The sequence below is a fragment of the Callionymus lyra genome, chromosome 6 (genome assembly GCF_982586985.1).
Source record: "Callionymus lyra chromosome 6, fCalLyr1.hap1.1, whole genome shotgun sequence".
NCBI classification, from domain to species: domain Eukaryota; kingdom Metazoa; phylum Chordata; class Actinopteri; order Syngnathiformes; family Callionymidae; genus Callionymus; species Callionymus lyra.
In genome coordinates, this window is record NC_141823.1 from 24235447 (window position 1) to 24252919 (window position 17473).

Genomic DNA, 17473 nt, shown 5'->3' on the forward strand with positions numbered 1-17473 from the left:
ATTCAGTCGTCTTTCTTTATCACTTTTCTCTTACTTCATTTTGTTCGTGTTTTTTTGCGGTTGGAATCAGAAATTGTTCAAATTAATCAACAACTAAATTTTTATTTTCAGAATGTTCCTGTGACAAAATTGCTTCTCCAAAATGTGACCTGGTAGGTTTTACACATAAGTTTTTATATGAAGTAAATATATGAGGTTGTTTGAATGAATGTTGTTGAATGCAGGGAGAGGCTCCTCAGCTGGACCGGGCCTTCATGTTGGACCCTCAGAACCAGTGTGCTTGTAAGAGATACAACTGTGGTGAGTGACAACTTGACAGCTTTAAAATATAAACTTTGCGTCTTCGTTTTAAACATTCAAAGTATTCTGAGACTGAGCTTTTAAATTCAGGATGTAGCTCTTTACCGGGTCTGGACACATAAAACCTCTTTATCTCTTGGTGTGCTCAGTGAGGGAGGCGGTGTGTGTCTTTGGCGAGCGGGGAGTTCTTCGTCCAGGTCAGACTCTGGTGGAGCACGAGGCTGACGGCTTGTGTCACAGCAGACAATGCAGCCGCAGCCAGGATCCGTCCACAGGCTTCCACCTGCTGCGCATCAGCAGCACCAACTGCTCTGCTCGCTGCCAACAAGTAAGACTTTAGTCTTCACACAAACACAGTCCAGTTTAAAAATTAAAATACTATTCTGATCTATTTTCCTGATAGTGCACTTGCTTAGAAGGACAATAAACTACATCCTTATAAATAGATAAATACACAACTCAATTTATCAACGTTAAACTTAGTTTCATCTCAAACTATTTCAACATTTTGATGAGAGTATGCCAATAGTGTAGGACGGCCGAACATCAGACAGAAGCAGTGATTGGTTAAAGCGGTGTCAGCAGATCTACTACTTCCTCGATGAGCATAATGATTTACCATAATTAGCTAAAAGTGTAGAAAATGTAAATAAATAAAAAAATGAATAAAAAAATGTTGGAGATCAATAATACATTTACAAATAAACAAGCACAACAAACAGTTTAAACAATAAACAATAGCACCATTCTTTAGTTTTCCTTTTTTTTGAAAAACATACCCATATATTTAGTCACACATTTATCTATTTATACATTTAGTTATGTATTTAAAGGTTAATTTATTTATTTATAATTATGTAATGTATCGTCCTTCATTATGTAATACAAACCATGTTTCAGAACCAGATCTACATCCCTCCCAAAGATCTGTCCACGTGCTGTGGGGTGTGTAAGAACATCTCCTGCCTCTATGAGCATGAGAATGGAACCAGTGCTCTCTATAAGGTATCTTGTGAATTCTATCGAGGTAGATTTCAGCTCCATATGATTTACTAACGTCTATTTTTAGCCTGGAAAATCCTGGGTATCCAACTGCATGAAGTTCGACTGCACTGATACTCTGTCCGGACCCACACTGGTGTCCTACTCCCTCAGCTGCCCCCCCTTCAATGAGACAGAGTGCATGAAGGTATCATTAATACTATCACTGTTTAATTAAAGCTTTAATGATGAAGGTGATCGTTGGTCTTGACTCTCCATGGTTTGCACTCAGATCGGAGGAACAATTGTAAGTTACATGGACGGATGTTGCCGGACATGTGAGTATCTGAGCAGAATGTTTCCGAGGTAAAGTAGCTAGCATAGCCCCGTAGGCTGAAGAGCATCCTCACCCACCCACCGACATGTCCGACAAGCTCGCCCTCAGCTGGATGTCAAAAAGAACTCTTCCGTGACGTGTGTCTTGTAATGACTGAGTCTAGTGTCAATGTGCTTTTTCAGTGTATTCGAGGTCATGCTAGTGAAGACTGAAAAGCATCTGTAAGTGGCTTTGTGGTTTTATGTGCTGCACCTCTTCATTGTGTACCAATCCCACCAGGTACTGGATTGCCTCTGTTCCCTTTCCCCGTTAGCCCCTTGACTCCCACAGTTAACACAAACTGTGAAAGAGGTACCAAAACAAGGATTGTCAGTGCTATTGTTGATATTCAACAATGTACTCCCTCCATGTTACAGATGCTCAAACACAGGAAAAAACCCCAAAGTCGACTATGCTGTAGACCCGTCCTCTTAACTGTTGTCTATTGCTTTCTACACTTCTAAAAACACAGTGACAGTAGATGTCTTTAATATAGTCTCACACTTAAGAGAACCATCTTGCCCGCCCCCTCCTGTGGTCCAGCAGAACTCTCTCCGTGTAGCACTGTCTGGGCAGTGCATTGTTGATTGACAACAATGTGCTGTTGGTAGAGCCCCAGTAGTCGGGCTTAGATGTCTGCATGCGTCTCTAGAAGTGGGCTGGTGTGCGTTTACAAACAGCGCTACTGGTGTGGAACCTCTGCACCAGTAGGGGGAGCTGTACTAAAGAGTTTGAACTGCTGTGTGAGGCATGATGTTGAGGCTGGATGTTGTAAATAAAACGTGTTTAATTGAAAATAAACAACAAAAAACAACATTTATTGGGGCTTACAGGAATATAAAGTTCTAAATCAATACTTATACAAGTGTATAGCCCTGATAGATGTCACCGTTGAATCCATTTCACCGTTGAACTTACCAGAAAACTTAGCAAATTTAAATTTTCCTTCACTTTACATTACGGTTGAAAACAGTTCATTGTTTAGTTTTATTAGGTTATTTCACATTTTGATTGCTTTGATTGTTTTATTTATTCTTTATATCAAATGGTAAAATATATAACATACATTCTAATCATATAAAAAACAAACATATATATTAATTTTATTCTTATTTTACTAATTGCTTATTTTCATTTTATCTATTCATTAGCAACCAATATCCTGGTTTCAACACAATTTTGACTAAATTGACAAACAATTTGCCCCATATTAGGCATTTTTGGCCTTTCCTTACATGCAGGTTAAAATGATAGAACATGATACATTTTTGAGTATGATTTCTGAGAATGATTTTCTAATTTCCTATCAACAATTGAATAGTAGAGCCTATCTAAAACTCTTTTCCCAACTTGACAACAACCATATTATTCCTCCTCTAGCTACTTTTCTTATGTGGTCAAGGTGAGAAGAGAAACTGACAGTCGTGGTCACGTTAGAGCCAAAACATTTCTACTACAAATAACTAAACATTTATTAGAATCAGAATCAGAAACTATTATTGCCAGTGTTGTAAACTCAACATAGGGTTTCTTTGTGGTGGAAGTACAGAATAAAATAATAAAATAAGATAACAGACAAAATACTTCTCATTATTATTAATATAGTCAAGTATAATATCAAAGAATATTCTGATGGGGCTCAAATGAGATCCAAAATTATTTTAAAAGCCGCTTAAATGCATAATTTGAGACATCCAAAGATAAAGACGATCAAATCTAATTCCAAATCTGTCTTAAATTAAAATGACAAATGCCTCACGCTGCATTTTTTTTTAATAAACTATATTTATAAATGCATGGGCTTTTACATGATCAAATATACTAAATGTAAATCTACAACAGGACACTTGTTATTAAAACTATATCTTCTGCATGATCATCACATAATCTGGTGGATGACGTTGGTATTGTTGATATCACACTGACTCGCTTGTGTTGACGAATGGAAACAGGCAAAGAAGACGGGAAGTCGTGTCAGAAAGTGACCGTGAGGATGACCATCAGGAAAAACGACTGTCGCAGTAACAGACCGGTATGTTACTTGTGTGTCCGTGTTTTTGTGTCCATATCGGACCTATATGGTGAAAGAAAAACAATGAAGAGTCGATGTATATAGAAAACGTAAATCATGATGTTTGTGAATTAGTTTAGTTGAAATGCAACAAAACCCATCCTCACTTTTTCCTTTTCAGGTCTTTATAATGGTCATAATGTTGTGGCTAATCCTAAAACCCTTTAACTAACTAATGTTTTTCCTCAGGTAAACATCGTGTCATGTGACGGGAAGTGTCCGTCCGCCAGCATCTACAACTACAACATCAACACGTACGCTCGCTTCTGCAAGTGCTGCCGGGAGACGGGCCTGCAGCGGCGCTCCGTGCAACTCTACTGCAGCGGCAACGCGACCTGGGTCAGCTACACCATCCAGGAGCCCACGGACTGTTCCTGCCAGTGGTCCTAGACCCGCACACACACTGACCAATAGTATGTCATGTAAAAACAGAATACCTCAGCCATTTTGTTTCAGGATATACTCGTGGATGAGCTGATTACAGTTGCTCTAGTGCCCCCACTGGCAGTGAAGTGAATGACAGCAGGCAGCTGAAAAAACACTGGGCTGAAGTTAGCCTGGGTGACCCATGACCTTTAGCTTTTCTACCAAGTCAGTGATGTTTCAGTTGTTTAAATACGGAGTAATAAATGTGACCACAATAAAAACCTTAACTTTACATCATTAGGGAAAAACTCCAAATTACAATATAGTAACAACACTAAAAATGCATATATAACATTCCTTTTTATTAACCTTAAATACTTTGACATTTGACGACCAATTTCTGTTTATTTTAGTTCATCAGTTAACACTTTACTCATATATTTATAATGAAGTTTTTAAATGAAGGTCTTATCCTGCTCCCTCACCTGTATGAAAGCGCCTCAAAATGAAAACACATAAAGGCAGTCGTGGTTATAGATGAATTCATCAGTTAATTCATCATATTTATGGTCACGTGCCAGGTTTTGTAAATAAGTACATTTTTAAAGCTCTAGCGTGACTAAACAATCAAAGGTTTCAATGTAGACAATGATGACTTGTATATCCTGTGATTCTAGAACGACCTTCTATATTCACCACTAGTCAGGTGTTAATAACCCACTCCACGTGGAGCACTTTATTTATTTATTTCAATTGATAAACCACAGATGGCACTAGACAACGGAACACAATGAGAAGCATTACAATCATTTCAATTGACTTTTTATAAAGTGCTTAAAATCCCTGCGAGCTGAAGTGTTAGTTAATCATGTTCTGCATTCACAATAAATGTCTTCCTTCGACTAACTTGTTGCTTTGCTTTGTGAGAACTTTTTAACCTGTTGATGTTGACATTTATTGAACTGTGTGTTTTCTACCAGACATCATTTCAAGATATTTATCTTTAGTTGTGTTATCTCAGGGTCAAAGTGACCCTAAGGCCGTGAATAAACTGAATTATTTTATCCCAATATTTCCTTATCCTGGCAGGTTCAGCATTTAGTTGAATTTTCCTACACTCACATTATGGTAGGAAAAAACTAAGTTCCATTCATTTAATGATAATTATTATATTGTTATTATTATTTAACATTTGAATTGCATGAAAGAAGTTTCCCCTGCTCACCACACTTATTTCTTGAGAACAGAAACAGTCGGTTTTGCCTCTAAATATTTTCCAGAGTGAGTTTGGCTGAACCTGTCGCTGTGTTTAATATACAGTCTTGTAAACCCTGGAGGTGTTTATGTGTCACGTCAGTCCCTCTGTGTAAGACATACAGTGTACGTTACCAGTCGGCTCATGTTGAACTGAACACCAACGTGTTAATTATACTGCACTCATCATGACCCTGGGTAGCTGGGAAACAACTGTTTAAAGTAACACTGACAAAAGTGACTCTATTAAAGTAACTTCATGTTCAACTTGTATATATTATATTTGATGCAGTGTATATAATATTGTCTCTTTATTTCATGTCAGTATTTCCAATATTAAATTCATGGCTGCTCCGTAAAATATTAGGCAATTAGTCACAAAAGTACTGGATTTAATTTTAATGTTATTGTTATATTCAATTGTTTAAAAGGGAAATAATTGGTTTAGTTGTGTGATAAATCAGAATCAGAAACTTGTATTGCCAGTGTTTTAAACACAATGATTGATTTCTTTTACTTTTGCGGTGCCTATAGATTAAATTCATAAAGTATTAGTTTTCATTTATTTATCCTCAGTTTACTTTTTTCTATTTTTTTCGAGTTCTATCCTTGTTGTGTTTTTAAAGTTTCAGCGTGAAACTGTATGCCTCTCGGAGTGTGCATCCAAATCAACATCCGAACATATATCTCGTCACATGCAGGTTGAAGTTGATCTGATGAGTGACTGACTTTGTCTTCTTGGACTGAAGGCTGTGAGAGTTCAATCCCTCTGTTGTCATGGTTACTATAGATCGCCAATTGTCTGTGACTGTAAGATGAAGTACACACCACAAAATTACAAAATCCCAGACACTTAGAGAGACATACAAGTAAATTAGAATAATACTTCATAACCGCAATGATAAGGATATATAACATGTACTTAAAACATTGAGTAAATGATGTTCCTGCCTCTGAAAAACAAATAGAAATCAATTCATTTGGTTAAACATGTCCTATGGTAAGTAAAATATACTTAATTCTAGCAGGTGATTATTACTCTACATTGCATTTTACTAACTAGTTTGCAAATACTTATGTGTTGCTATTACAATATATTATTTTCAAGTAAATATTATAAAAATACTTCTTTCAGTGTCTGGTCCATCTTTCCCAGAAACACTTCTGAAGTCTCATATGTTCTGTCAGTACATGAAAATAAAACTGTCAACATGTGAAGATCTTTGACTCGTAGATAAAATAAATGTCAGATGATATAAGTTACATGTTCTGTCGTTCCTCTGCTGGAATCAAGAGATGTGTTTTTCCCTCCACCCTGCTCGGATCACGCCAGATCTCTCCGATGACCGAGTGGATAACTCTCCGGCGCCAGCGTCCATCACAAACCAATACAAGGGTCAAAAAAAATGAAGGAGGATTTATCCGCAGCTTCACACTCGGCCTGGCCGGACTCTGCTCAAAGCAGCTGTATTTGATGCGGCCCGAGTGCGAACGTGTTGGAATGGCCCAAGTGTGACATTCTGGTGATTACGGCGACTGTTGCTGTGGGAGGTCTGAGGTGAAGTCACAGTTTGTTTTTATTCCTCCTGCTCAGAGCTATGATGAGCTCAACCGTGTGGAGGAAGGAACCTTCAGACCAGACCATGAGTCAGTGGCGAGGAGGAGCAAAACAGATATCAGAGGTTTAAAGTGTATGAACGAGGGAGTATGAAGCGACAAAGGTTCGTCTCAGATGTCAATCCTGCTGCGACAGCTGCACCTCGTTCCCTGCAGCCAAACAGAGGGAAATGTATTTCAATAATTCTAAATATATATATAAATATATGTATATATTTGTGCTGAGTGATTACAGATCCTATTCTCTTCTATTAGGTTCTCATAAAGACAGATTGAGTCACATTATTTTCAAACAAAACATCAATAAAAAGAAGAATTATTGTGTTTTTACTCTGTATATACAAGAACATTTATACTTGGAAGTTCATTAAAAACAGGTTGTAAAGATGCCATCGTAACAAACCAGAAGAGAAAACATACGTCTGCAAAATCTAAATTCTCATTTTCACATTTAAGGTGTGATCCAAGGTGTGTACTTGTCAGAGAAATGAAACAATTGTGGGTGTTTAGTAACAAGATTGACAGAAGGAACAATTTTTCAATGTATTTTCTGTAAAAAAATGTATTAGTTTCACTATTAATATCAATATTTTGGAATAATACAAGTTTTTTTTAAAGTTTTTTTATGAGTCATAATCTCTTCCTGAAAGAAATAGGAAATTCCTTTTATTTAAATACAAAGCACTTCATGGTAATAAATGTAAAATACAGATTGGATATATATTTGTCAACAGGAAATGAAAAATAATTCTAATTCATAGTTATTTCTTGTTGAAAATATCACAAAATAAGTGATTTGGGATCCAAAAACTCACCTAGAATGTATGAACACATTCAGTCTCATGAAGCTTTGAATCTAGAAACTTCTAAATAGATGAAGAAAAGGTGCAGATGAGAAGAAATGTGACAAAGGATGGACAAGTGAGCTACCTGACTCTGACCCCTGGTGGAAAGATGATTCATTTCCATACGAATGTCTTAAAAACAATTACAGAAATAAAAAAAGTATTTATTACATTATTATTATTACATTTAAGAGTTCATAGGTTTTTCTCAGCACATAGATATTGAAACCGACTTCTTGACTTTCAACAACGTCATAGTTTCTTCACCTAAACTGATCATTACTGTCACCACTTCACCCGGAAGCCCATTTGTCTCGCCCGCTTTGAACCGAGTCTTGGTGACGTTCTGATTTACATCCGGAGGAAGAGGAGGAGAAAAAAAACATCCTGATTTCTGACGACAAGTCCAGACCAGATCCAGTGACAGAGAGCTCCAGACTTTTGTCCCAACAAGAGGAAGTGACCTGGACGCTCTGTCACAGCAGGAGCAGATAAAAAAACAATTTATTTCATCCTTGACAGATGAGAGAGAGAAAGAGAATATCTTCATTTACTATAACTTATTATATTGTGTTTACAAATATATGTTTATGATAAATACACATCGGTATTTATTGGCCTCTTCCATTCATTCACTTGCTAATACTTTTTAATAATAATATTATATTATTATTAATATTATTAATGACACCCAGTGTTCTGTGGGCTGGTTTAGTTGAGGATCAATGATGTTTGAGTCCATGGTTCTCAGTAGGAAGAGGCGTAGTTTACTTTTACTTTGTTGAATGTATAGTTTGAGATATTTTCCTTTATTTACTTTATCTTCACTAACCACATATAGAGTATTAGATGTGTATTTGGTCACAGATTTTCATACGTCAAACACTCAAGGCCCGGCTTTATTTCCCTTGTTTGCTATAAATAATAAAAATAAAAAAACTTAAATCTAAATGTTGTCTATTTAAGTTGAACATCATGTAACAACAGGAGTGACATAGATTTCAAAAATAATTGTAGATAAATATGGGAAATAACTGGAAATTCAAGTAAGTAAGTAAGTAATAGTTATTTGTAAAGCACCTTTCTAGACTAGGGTCAGAAAGCAACAATCAAAAACAACATACAGCTAAAATACATGCTTTAAAAGGCCAAGACTCATAAAACAAACACAGGAGTTCCAGAAAACCAGGGAAAAGCCTGCACAAATAAGAAAGTCTTAAGATGTTTCTTGAAGGAGTCAGTAGATCATCAAACACAGAGGGAGAGGAAGATCATTCCAAAGTTTAGGAGCAACAGCCTGGAAGGATTTCTCTCCTCTGGTCCTGGACCGTGTTCAGGAACCATCAGTAGATTCTGATCCACAGACCTAAGAGCCTGAGCTGGGGTGTAAGGCTGGATCAGATCAGTGATGTAAGGAGGAGTCTGACCATGAATAGATCTGAAAGTAAGAACCAGGATTTTAAAATTGAACCTGAAAGAAACTGGCAGCCAGTGAAGAGTTTTAAGGATCGGAGAAATGTGAGTTCTTCTACTAGAGCGGGTCAGAATTCTAGCTGCAGAATTTTGGATTAACTGTAGGCGAGACAGCTCCTTCTTGTTTAGACACAAAAATAGACTGTTACAATAGTCTAAACGAGAAGACACAAACACATGCAGTATAAACTCCAGTTCATGTTGTGAATAAGTGAAAAATCAAAAGGCCAAATAGTAATACATTGGAAATATGAATGGATTAACTTAATTTAATTTAATAATATAATATAATATAATATAATATAATATAATATAATATAATATAATATAATATAATATAATATAATATAATATAATATAATATAATATATAATGTAACTTAATGTAATATATTTTATTTTATTCAGTTTTCATTTTTATTTTCAATTTTTTGTCATTTCCTTTTCAATTTATGCTTTTTAGTAACTTATTCTATATTAAGACTTTGTGACCAATGAATAAAGTCCTCCATTTTGTTTCTGTAATCAATAATGATAAAGCCACTTTTTTACATATATTCAGGCTTTATCATTATTCAACAAAAAAGAAAAAAATTATATTTTGGAATATGAGTTATTTTCTTTTCTTGAAAAAATGTAAAATGTATTTTCTTTAATCCTCTTTCTGTGATTTGGTTGCTTATATTGTTACATACACTTGGATTTCCTGTCAACCCGACGGTTCCTTTTGCTCCTTCCCTTCATCATGTCTAGAGTCATTGTTTCTCACCAGTTGTTCACGTCCACAGAACTGAACTCCAACGTGAAGGATGGCAAACAAATCAGTGTCTCTCCGATGAGAGCCATTAGTGCCGCTCGTTGCAGGTCGCTCACCCCCACCTCGAAGAGGAAGTAGTAACTTACAATCAGCGACTGTCCACCTGTCTGATCCACCTCCATCACGGCCACTCGACTGGTGGCAGCAGCTGACGGAAGTGACCGCGTCACCTCTGACATCTCTGCTCACCTGGTCAGAGGTTTCGCTCTGAGCCTCGTGACACTGAGGCCACGAGCCGGTGGAATCAAGATCTTTCTGCATTTTTATTTTGCAGCTCAATTTGGACAAAACTAAAACTCTGGTTATTGCTCCTGATGATAAGGTTCCAGGGTTGAGTCAGTACTTGGGTGACTTAGGTCAGTCTGTCAAATTGAGCCTGAGAAACCTGGGTGTTGTATTTGACAAAGACATTTCACTTGTAAAAAACTGCAGAAAACTAACCAGAAACTGTTTCCTTCTTAACTTAGAAAAATGTTGTCTCAACATGATCTGGAGCTTGTAATCCATTCATTTGTGTCTTCTCATTTAGTCTGTTTTCATGTCTTAACAAGAAGGAGCTGTATCGCCTGCAGTTGTTACAAAACTCTGCAGCGAGAATTCTGACCCACTCTAGTAGAAGAACTCACATTTCTCAGATCCTTAAATCTCTTCACTGGCTGCCAGTTTCTTTCAGGATCAACTTTAAAATTCTGGTTCTTACTTTCAGATCTATTCATGATCAGACTCCTCCTTACATCAGTGATCTGATCCAGCCTTACACCCCAGCTCGGGCTCTGAGGTCTGTGGATCAGAATCTACTGATGGTTCCTCGCACACGGTTCAGGACCAGAGGAGAGAAATCCTTCCAGGCTGTTGCTCCTAAGCTTTGGAATGATCTTCCTCTACCTCTGTGTTTGATGATCTACTGACTCCTTCAAGAAACAACTTAAGACTTACTTATCTGTGCAGGCATTTACTTGATTTTCTGGGACACCTGATTTTTCACCTGTTATCTTGTGTGTGGCAATAATGTTTCTGACTCTAAGAACAAGAACAAGAAAATAAATCATCATTCTATTCAAATAGAAATTCTTCCCAAATAAACCAAGTATCTATGTTTGATGAATAACAAATTTTAATTAATATGAATTCATGTTTTTAGATAGTTAAGTGTAGGTGTAAACATAGTTTTGTCATGATTCAGGGCTGCCAAGTTTCAGAAAATATAGTGTCATGACACAAAAAAAAAGTTGTAGTTTTTTCATGTCGATTTATACGATTTATAAGACTGATTTCTACGCCTTCATGCTTCCTATAGCATCTGAAAACTGTCATCTTTGACAATGTCTTATAACTAAAGATGGTTAAAATATAATTTTCTCCAAAATTCTATATTTGATCGTTAGATATTTTTTAGGGTTAATAGTCTACGTTTTCTAGAAGAGATCGATTGCAGTCACTGATCGTGACTTGTAATAATACTTATAGCATCATTAACCAGTGATCTTTGACAATAACATATACAAGTCACAGCTAAAACATTAGGCTTTGATTCTCTAGAATTCTACGTTTAATCGCTGTTAGATTGTATTATTTAGCATCTTCTTAACATTTCCGTTTGAAACGATGTGAAACCTATAAACTGGGTGTCAATCTAAATCTAAGTTTGTTTGAAACAATGATCAGAATATGGCACAAAATAAGGAAAAATCTCAAATACAGTACAGGCTAAAAGTTTGGACGCACCTCCTCATTCAGTGCTTTTCTCTTTGTTTTTAATGGTTATTCAGACCCAGGACACGCCGGCGAGACTGTGTCCCTCAACACTGTTGGGTCCCCCGGGAAGAGCTGGACAAAGTAGCTGTGGCAAGGAAAGTCTGGGCCTCCCTGCTGAAGCTGCTGCCCCCTCGACCTTAACAATAATGGATACTCATAAAAAGACACAACGAGATTCTCACTGAGATTTACGTAGTTTTAAAAACTGGTCTACTATTCTACTTTCTTTAAAGTAGCCACCCTTTTTAGACTGCCATGCAGACTTTTGTCATTCTTTTGATGACCTTCAAAATAGAAGTAATTATTACGACGAGACACCACATTTCCCATCAGCACTCACAAAACCTTGCGAAAGTTTCCATGTCCTGGTTTGTAGCAGTTTGACAATTTTTCTGTTTCTAGACATCCATTGTCTGAATGAAGGATGGATACTGATGAGGTAATGAATCAGATTGTGGATTATAAAATATGATATGACGGCTTTGTAGATAACATAACTTTAACTTTATTTTGGTACCGTAACTCACCCCCCCCCCCACACCACATCCAGCGCGATATGTAGCATGTTCACACCATCCCCAAGAACTTTTACAGTGAAAATAAAAATCACATAAAACACATCAAGTCACGGTATATGAGTCATTCAATTAGTTTTAAGTTTTATGAAAATATTTCAGTACAAAAATATTAAGGTACCCAGAGCTGCTTTAAGTTACAATGACTCGTTGTCACTGTGTTGTGACATCTCATGTTGCTTCTGATTGGTTGATATGACGTGGTTCTTTCCTTGGTTGGCCGAATTAAACTGAAAATGGCAACCGTTTATTATCATAAAAAATAAAAACTGAGTAATAAATGGGTCAATATAAGCTTAAGAAATGTCAAGTGTTGTGTGAGAATGACTCAAACTGCGCAACTGTCGCACTCAAATCGTGACACTGTTAGCATGCTAACATGAAACATGTCACGCAGAAACTCAGTCGAACCCACCAGGGACTCGGTGTGGGACACTGGGAAAGTCCAGGAGCCCAGGGTTGGGAGAGTGCATGAGAAAGTGCTGACAGTGAAGCACGTCGTTACCAGGAGCGGCCAGTTTGCTTTGACAGCTAACGGGGGGTCATAAAGCCCGGCAGGGGGTCCCAGCTCCAGTCTCTCGGAGCTCCCGTCCATCTGGAATCCGCATCCAAGTCCGTTCTGTCCTGCGAGTCCCGACGCGTTCCCAAAGTTGAGATCGGAACGAGGCTTTATGTTTAAGTCGTTGGAGCTTTGATGGTGGGGTCGACGACAGGTGGCGCTGCTGAAGATTTACTGTTTGTTGTTGTTTCAAAGACAAACAACAACATAAACGAAGACGTGAACATTTTCACACCAACGTGAGTCTCTGCATCAGTAAAGCTAAACAATTAGGACAAGAACCTTATTTGTTTATTTATTTTTATGTTTGTATTACATTTTTTAATATATTTTAAATTAATCTTTTTATTTTGAGAATTTCTGCTGAAGCAAATAAAATAACTCAAGCAAATAATAAAAGCATAATTTCATGTCATAACAACCAAGTATATAATCATCTCATTATCATTATAAATAATCATTCGCTCGTTCTCCGACACCTGAAAATGTCACCCTATGATCGCTCGTGTCAGGCCCATGAACACAACTGAATTATAAAAACACAAATAGTACTATTTCCCTCATAAAAGCAGCATTTATTCATTCTCAACGTGGAGTGCTTACTCGTCTTTTCTTAAAAAAAAACACAAAAACAGCATTACATTTTTCCAAGAGTATAATATAGTACAGGGGTTTTACACGGTTATTAACAAGAATACTGCATTCAGAGGCGACCAGTGGATTAGTTAAATTTAAAAACATCTTCAGATGAAGTTTAAGGAGAATAAAACTGTTAAACTTCACATCATCATCGCTTTGTCTGATCGTCTCTGATCGTCCTTAGAATTTGTGGCTCACCTGCAACTGTTTAACGTGTTTGGGTTTCAGCGTATTCTTATTATATTTGTGAGATAAAGGTCATTTACAAATATTCATCATGTGATGGTGTATCAACACAAACACAAGTGTGTTTTAAAGACGTATCCTCGATCACGTGATCACATGAGGAAAACCGGCATTTGTTGCGCTTTTATTGGAACCTGCAGCTTAACTTTGATGGACCTGACGTGATGTTTCTGTGACTCTCGTAGTGAAGACCTGAAGCGATCAAACGCGCATCGATATATTATTTAAAAAAAAACAAGCTTATAATTATATATTGTTTTTCTGAATTGCGTAAAAAACACGTTTTGCTCTTTTTATTCTCGATTCATATGAACTTTGCCATGCATACACTGGAAGAGGCGGGAACTCAGATTGGCTGCTGTAAGTAAATAAGTAAGTAAGTAATTTGTATTTATATAGCGCTTTTCCAAACCAGGGTCACAAAGCGCTTAAACAATCAAAAGAATATTCAATAAAGATTATACTTTAAAGGTCAAGATATCACAGAAAACAACACAGGAGTTCCAGAAAATCAAGGAAAAGCCTGAACAAATAAAAACGTCTTAAGATGTTTCTTGAAGGAGTCAATGACTCCATCAAGCGCAAAGAGAGAGGAAGATCGTTCCAAAGCATAGGAGCAACAGTCTGGAAGGATTTTGACTTGTTAAGACATGAAAACAAACTGTTACAATAGTCCAAACGAGAAGACACAAACGCATGGATTATAAGCTCCAGATCATGTTACGACAACATTTTCCTAAATTTAGAGATTTTTCTCAGTTGAAGGAAACAGTTTCTGGTCAGTTTTCTGTAGTGTTGAACTAGAGACTTGTCTTTATCAAATACAACACCCAGGTTTCTCAGGCTCAAATGACAGACTGACCTAAGTCACCCAAGTACTGACTCGACCCTGCAACATTATCATCAGGAGCAATAGCCAAAGTTTAAGTTTTCCACCTTTAGCTGCAAAGTGTTTTCTTAGGCTATTGTTTGATTTCTAGCAAACAATTGACTAAGCTGTTCATCCTCTGGGGCTCAGTTAGATCAAAAGAGCAGTAGAGCTGGATGTCATCAGCAAAGATGTGGTAAGAAACATCAGGAAATCTCTGAATGATTTTACCAAGGGGAATCAAGTACAGCTAAAATAATAAAGGACCCAGAACAGAACCTTGAGGGACTCAACACAACAGATCTGCCGATTCAGACCTCATTTAATTTGTCACATACACTTACATACATTGACATACGCTGTGCATGTCAATCACATTTTTAACCAACCGCAATAACTATTTGATTCAATTCAATTCAATTCAATTCAATTTTTATTTAAAGTGTCTCATAACAAAGTTATCTCAAGACACTTTATAGTTGAAGTAAGACTATAGTGGAGAAAGGAAAAACAGATTCCAGCAATTGACATGCACAGCAGCCAATCTAAGCTCTCTTCACTATTTTCTTATATCATATTTTATTAAATCACGCGATCTACTAGCAGCAGCTTCGCGATCGACCGGTAGATCGCGATCAACTTACTGGGCACCCCTGATATAGTATAACGCGAGAATACGAGGCTGCATTTCCTTACTTGTAAGATCATGGGAAGGGTTTAATGCCAGGAGAACTTAAGGTCTTAATGAGTTAATTAGAGAAGTAGAGATGATAATAATTTCTAGAAATAAAATCTTAATATTATATTAAAAACATATTTTCTTTTATTAAAAGTACAAATCTTGATTGAAACTGAGTCTTCAAGTATCATAAGTCGTAAGTTAACTTTCAAAGAATTAAATTGTTGCCGTACATTTCCTTTACCAACACATCACTTTATTAAGCACTTTAAATTGACAACACAAGTGTTCAGTACATTACGAATTCTTGAGGGACTTCTGTACCACAGAGAGTTACAAATCTTTGAATTCATTCAATGAATGATCCAGATGGTTATCCATACATAGAAACTGAATATTTCAATTAAATCTTTTCACTGATTGTTTTTTGTTGCTACCAGACAGATAGACAGTGATACAGGAATTGTACATAGTTGGTGAAAATAAAAACAGAATTATAAAATATATGCACTGCATCAATAATGTTGGAAAACTATTAAAATAAATGTGACATTTTTGTGACGATAAAGACGATGAAGGTTCTTCAGTATGATTTTTCATACTAAAAATAGGAGGAGACATGACTGGCTTTTACTAGTGAAAATGGAACTGTAACATTTAATTAATTATTAACTCTTTAATATTAAATAATGATATTTTAATAAATAAGTATGTAAATAAGTAATAGTTATTTGTAAAGTGCCTTACCAGACCAGGGTCACAAAGCGCTTGAACAATCAAAAGCAATACAAGTTCAAAAATATCTACAAATTTAAAAACTCTAAAAGGCCAAGACAACATAAGACCAACACAGGAGTCCCAGAAGATTAGGGAAAAAGAAAAAAAATCATATAAATGTAATAGCATAATAATAATATATATATATCTTGTCATAAAATAAGGGACCATATTGAGAAATTAAGAAAATAACTTGAGCTACAGTTTTCTAAACAGTCATAAAAACCTATTTCTAAAAGAATAAACTTACCTTAAAAAGTTTTCTATTAGTTTAACAGATTTAATAAAGTATTAAAGTAATTCATGTTGTTTTTGAGACAAGAGAGAAAACCAGATGACCACTTCAAACAAGCACTAAAACAAATGAAAATAAGTCTGAGAGTGAGACCCGATCATTTCACCTGTTCAGACAAATTGCCCTAAACTGTTGTCCAGTGACGGCACTTACAGACACACACACACACACACACACACACACACACACACACACACACACACACACACACACACACACACACACACACACACACACACACACACACACACACACACACACACACACATACACACACACACATACACACACACACACACTCCTCATTCGACCTTGTTATCTCCTCAGCAGGACGTCAGACTGAAGCCCTGAATTGCCCCAAATATGGAGTTGCCATCTGATCAGCTGAGACCACAAATCTACCCAGATTTGACAATAAAAGTTCACAGAAAAAGTATTTTGGTTTAAAAAAAAAGTTTCGATCCGCAGTTTGGGGTTCATACAAAACACAGTGAACTTTTATTATATTTTTATTGTATTTTCACAGCATATATACATTTAAATATAACTATATTAACTGTAATTGTTGCAGTACATTATGAAAGTTGCTTAGGGAGTGGTGTGAGTGCTTAAAAATATATATATTTATAGTGTATAATATAATTATACATGACACCTGGTTTGGGTTTGACTTGTACTGTGATGTCAACTCATGTCGTTTCTTTTAATCTGCTCATTAAATTAAAAAAAGGAAAAACCTTGAAGCAGATTCAAAGTCATAAACAGACATAAAAGAGGTTTTTATTGCTGTCTTCTTGTTTTAGAATAACTTTTCACGCGAAGGCACCCCCAACAAAAACACACACCAACACCTCCCCTCATTGGTTATTGGTGCTCAGCCCCTCCTTTGACACCTATATAAACACCAGTGCAGGACTCACAATCTGAACCACACCGGCTCCTCAAGTCCACTTGAAATAATTACATTTCAATAACCTCAAA

At 36.4% G+C, this 17473-nt stretch overlaps 1 protein-coding gene across 1 annotated transcript in view; it reads left to right on the top strand.

Moving 5' to 3' along the window:
- otog (otogelin) overlaps nt 1-4933 on the top strand; it is a 34134-nt gene extending 29201 nt beyond the window's left edge. Inside the window, exons 48-56 of the mRNA XM_087793240.1 lie at nt 112-152; nt 225-300; nt 450-628; nt 1201-1305; nt 1370-1489; nt 1574-1619; nt 1898-1969; nt 3610-3689; nt 3918-4933. Coding sequence (XP_087649366.1) covers nt 112-152; nt 225-300; nt 450-628; nt 1201-1305; nt 1370-1489; nt 1574-1619; nt 1898-1969; nt 3610-3689; nt 3918-4118 — 920 coding nt within the window. The 3' untranslated portion in view covers nt 4119-4933. The remainder of the gene's footprint in view (nt 1-111; nt 153-224; nt 301-449; nt 629-1200; nt 1306-1369; nt 1490-1573; nt 1620-1897; nt 1970-3609; nt 3690-3917) is intronic.
- The last annotated feature ends 12540 nt before the right edge of the window (nt 4934-17473 follow it).